Genomic DNA, 4850 nt, shown 5'->3' on the forward strand with positions numbered 1-4850 from the left:
GGGGTACCTTCTGCGTCCAAATAAGACGCAGAGGGAACCTTACCTTRAACGTCAATATGTGACGAGTTGGGAGTGAGAATGTGTAGCCTAAATATATACATTGATCTAGCATTTTTAAGATCATCTTCCAGACCATTCCATGATCCTATACCCTGGATTAAAATACATCTGTAATTGGTTTTTTTAAAAAAAAATCTAAATCTAACTTAACCGATTCAAAACAAAATGAAGTTTTGACTCAGATTTATTCTGCGTTGTATTTTTGTGCAGCCCATCTTTCCCTCTGTCTTGACTGGCATCCAAGTTGCAGAAACACATCCCAACAGTATAATGCTGCCATCAGCGAGTTTAACTGTAGGGACAGTGGTAATGAGGTGATGCTCATTGCCCGGTTTCTCCCACACACACACACGCGTACACACACACACACACACACATTGTATCGTAGCCAGTAGCTTGGACCAAGACCTTCTGGCCTTAATGACTCTGTTTGGCTAGAAGGTCACATGTATAAAACCATTTATGGTTTCCAGTTTCTTCTATTTTAGAATCATGGAGGCTTATGTGCTTTGGGACACAGAGAATACAGAAAAAAATGTCCTTCTTCTATGCCTTGACACAATCTTTTTTCAGCGGGTAAATGGACAATTTCCTAGTTTGCACTTTGACACACACCATTTACCCTGAAACCATACAGGTTGTATAAAGCTGTTTTTCTATTTGAAGCTTCTCAAAAACTACAAGAAAATGAGAAGCAATGGAGCCCTATTGTGGACGTTTATTTAATTGTTTCGTGTTTGTTTTAATTGCTTTAAAAAAGCCACGAGTTTAATATAATACTCTTCGTCCTGATGCATTACCCCAAAAAAGAGATGAAATATGTTCTAAAAGCTCAGAGTGTCTGAAAATTTTGAGCACATTGAGATTAATTCTCATTGTTAGCTTCGATAAATCTATCATACCAACCTGCAAAACCTTTGTAAAACATTATTTAATAATTTATGAGTAATCAATAACCATCATGATGCAATAGAGTTCTTTTTTTGTGGAATTGGAGGTGTTAAAATGGAAAATGAATCATGCTCGTGATCTTTATCTGCAGAAGTGATGTGGCTTATTGGCCATGATTATCTAAGTTTATGTTTTATAAAGTGCTTTAAACATTATACAAGCAGTGCAGCAGAATTATTGTGGAAATTATATCTGATGTTAGGTAAGTGGGTGGGTATGATTTTTTCCGAGTTGTGTAAAGAGTCAGATTTTTAAAATATGCCTTTTTACCTCAACAACCTTAACTTGCCAATCTTTAAAACCTGAGTGGTGAAAACAAGATGTGGCRTTTTAAAACGGGTACCAGAGATGCTCATTCGTTAGGAGCTGTATAAACACAGACAATTCATGGCACAGGCAGAAACACAGAGAGGAAATTGTAACCATTTGAGAGAAGAGASTTTCTAAAGGCCACACAAATGGCCGCGAGCAGTCTGAAACTAAAATAATTATGTTAAAAAGGATGGCCGAGAGTTCAAAGTCAGAGGGGCTGTGCTAATAAAAGTCACTAAGGATGACAGAATGAGGTTGTCAGTGGTGGAGAGGAAAGGTATTAAAACAGAAATAAAAATGTTAATGAAGTCATGCAATCAATCCTGCAGTGATAACAGCTGAACTGTTCTCCAGCTTCTTTGAAAGATGACTTTTATTTTTCAAACTGTTTGTTGGAAAATTCATATTAAACTCTAATGCGTCCTTAAAACTTGAACTTTTTCAACCTTTCATTGTGTATTCTGAATAAAAGATCCTCGTTTTCTTTTGTGATTTAGAGTTTTACATAACCGTACRTTAATAACAGCTTTCATCCTTTAGGTGTCTTGTATGTAAATATACCCCACGCATCCTTGGCAGACATGTAGAAACCAGGCAGGATTTGGCAGGGGGCAAAATTTAAAAGTCAAATCTAAATCAATACAATGGATTCAAGGCATGTTTGGAGATCAGTGGATCCTCAAAGACACTGAGGCGTTTGCATGAGAAATTCTCCCTTTTTTGGGGGGGTGACTTTGTTAGACTGAAAGTTTATGTGTTTTGCTGAAGCTGAGGTCCGCTCATCTGGAAATTCGGTGGTGTGTACAAGTGTCCCTCCTTCCTCTTGCACAGATTTAGCAGACTCATTGACCAGCAAGGAGCTAAACTGAGCGAAAAATACTCCTAAAAACATGCACCGAAAAAAAAAAAGAAAAGAAAAAGAAAGAACTAAAAATGGTAAATGGTTTCTGGATCTGAAAATTGGAATATTTGTTTCTGGTGAGAGTTTGCATTGAGTTACACTGTCAATTTAATTATAGCCTATAAAAAATCCAGTTTGTGCTTCTTTGTTTTATTTGCAATGAAAAAAGAAATGTAAGAAATACGCSAAGTGTTTTGTTCTGCTGTGAGACCACATATCATTACAATACTAGTACCTGCATTAACTTGTTGAGGAAATTGGAATAAATTGTTGTCTGTTTGCAGGGGTCAGTTGTGTCGGGGAGAAAGGAGAGCCGGCCAATATGACCGAGTGCTTGCAGTGGGCTGGTCCCCTCCCGTCTCAGATCAGAGAGTGCCGGGTGGCTTGCAAAGATGACTGCGCTCTCACTGCTTGGTCCAAGTTTTCTGAATGCGCCGGATGTGGCAGCTCACAGACTCGCAGGCGTTCACTTCTAGGTAAGGACTGTTCTTGTCTTGTGAGACGCTAATATCACACGAGACACCTGTTTCATTTTGTTTTATTTATTTATTTTTTTTGCTACTGGAACAATTGGATTGTCCTCCGAGGTCAAACAACCTCACATTGTTGGTGTATGCTTTTATTGATATGGCTGTCAGTGACTTTGGAAACAAATTAAAGCAAAGAAAGTGAAAGCTTTTGTCACACCTGAGTGTTGAGTGGGAGGTTATGGCTGTTTCCTAGAGGCGGCATGCACACAAAAAAAAAAAAAAAAACAGCCTGATACTTATCGATCTTGCCAAGGCAGCAGCAAACTGGATTTATTTGCTCTTCTTGGACCGGTGCTAATTGCAGCAATTTTTTCCTAAGCTGCAAACTTTAGCACTTTGACAAACCACGGTGTAATAAACCATAGCTTTTGCCTGAATCCGTTTGCGTTACCGTAACTTTTTACCATCCCTATAGTGTTGCGTCAGGCCTAAATGAGGTCTCTCAGAGCTCATAATCCCCTGTTTTGGTGCAGATGGCCAAATTTGACTTTCATGCCGTGGCTGCAGACCAGACTGAATACTATTTGTCTTCATGAATATTTTATCTGAAGCCGGAGGGGCTGTAGTAAACACACCCTGTCTCTCTCTATAATGCTCTAAGAAAGTAACATGACATCAGCCTTAAGTGTAGGGATAGTTGCTATGGGAAGGAGATCTGTTCTCGCTTGCTTACACCAGTCATACCAGGTCGTTTAAGCATTTCAATGCTTTGATGGCATCCATATTGCTCGCTTAAATGTCCCTGTCAGGAAGATTGATAGGTGAACCAAGGTTTAATATGTGGTTAAGGAAGTTGGCAGCCTGTGCCTAGACAGTGCAGCTACATTGTAAAGCCTCCTTAAGCCCTACGCTGGCTATATTCTCAGAATCTAAATAGACGGTTATTTTAGACCCAAAAGGGTTTACCTATGGATCGCTCAGCTGTAGTGCACAAATCTTCATTTTTAATTTAAAAAGTTTCTCTTCATACGTAGTCAGCAAACTCAGTGGATTGAAAAGAAAAGAAAAGAAAACAAGGCCAGGATTTCTACTTCTATGCAAATAAATAAATTAATAATCTAAGTGTAAGAAAAGCCTTTCTCAAGTCCTGTTTGTGTCGCTTGAATAAAGGGTATTTGGAGTTTTGTTCTTGAAGTCGTTTCACCTCCGATCCAAACMCTTTTTTGTGTCTTTTTGAGAACTCTTCTGAATGAGAGGGCAAATTTCTTCAGGAAAAAGAAAAAAAAGTTGATTTTCCTTCCTCCTTTGCAAGAACTTAAAATGACCATGACTTGGATGGGGGAGAATCTGCACACAAACATTTTTTTGTTTGTTTCTGCCCAGCGTCGCTGTTACTAAAACGTATAAGCAGTTGTGTGTCATTTTATTCACTTGTATATATTAATATTTACAACTGAGGAGGTCTTGCACAGAGATTCAAACACAGACCTCTTTGGCGTGAAGAGGCATTAAAGAACACCTCAGTTCTGACCTGTGGTTTGTGAAATTTAATTGCTAAGATTTTATACAGTACATATTACACTTAACGGTTTGTTCAACAAAGTGGAAAAACATCAAAATGATCAGTCACACCCACTCACGTCTCTGTCAGTTTCAGACGTTCAGCTCTCCTACACCGACATAACGYTAAATGACACAAATCACTGACTTTGTGTCAAAAAAGGTCTAAAGCTGGACTTTAAAAATTTCTTTCCCTGACTTAYTTGAATGAGAAACTACAAATTACTGATGACATGAATGGGATTCTAAGGTGCTCATTTTGTACTGTATTCAGTACTGCTCTATTAAAGCAATAATTTTCTGAGTCAGAATGGGGCCTGCTGCTTTTCTAAGAAGAATTTTAATGTTGAATGTGGGACACCTCGCAGAGCTCCAAGGATTAAATTAGTTTATATGAATTCACTGACATATATGTGTTGCGACATCTAACACATATATTGTGTTGGTTCCTGTTGACAGTCTGATGCAAAAATCCTACCACCGTTATGTTTAGTTTCTAAAAATAAAGACATAAACATCTCTCTTTTTTCTTTCACTTTTTACAATAAAAAGTCATAGATGGAGCTCGTCATGTGAACATAATGGTATGGATTATT

General features: G+C 38.1%; 1 protein-coding gene across 2 annotated transcripts in view; it reads left to right on the forward strand.

Annotated features, from left to right (window-relative positions):
• Positions 1-4850, forward strand: part of thsd7ba (thrombospondin, type I, domain containing 7Ba) — a 193635-nt gene that overhangs the window by 122528 nt on the left and 66257 nt on the right. For both annotated transcript variants that reach the window (XM_014020100.1, XM_014020101.1), the window contains exon 14: positions 2509-2700. In XM_014020100.1, coding sequence (XP_013875554.1) covers positions 2509-2700 — 192 coding nt within the window. The remainder of the gene's footprint in view (positions 1-2508; positions 2701-4850) is intronic.

This window comes from Austrofundulus limnaeus, unplaced genomic scaffold (genome assembly GCF_001266775.1).
Source record: "Austrofundulus limnaeus strain Quisiro unplaced genomic scaffold, Austrofundulus_limnaeus-1.0 Scaffold240, whole genome shotgun sequence".
In the NCBI taxonomy this organism is placed as follows: domain Eukaryota; kingdom Metazoa; phylum Chordata; class Actinopteri; order Cyprinodontiformes; family Rivulidae; genus Austrofundulus; species Austrofundulus limnaeus.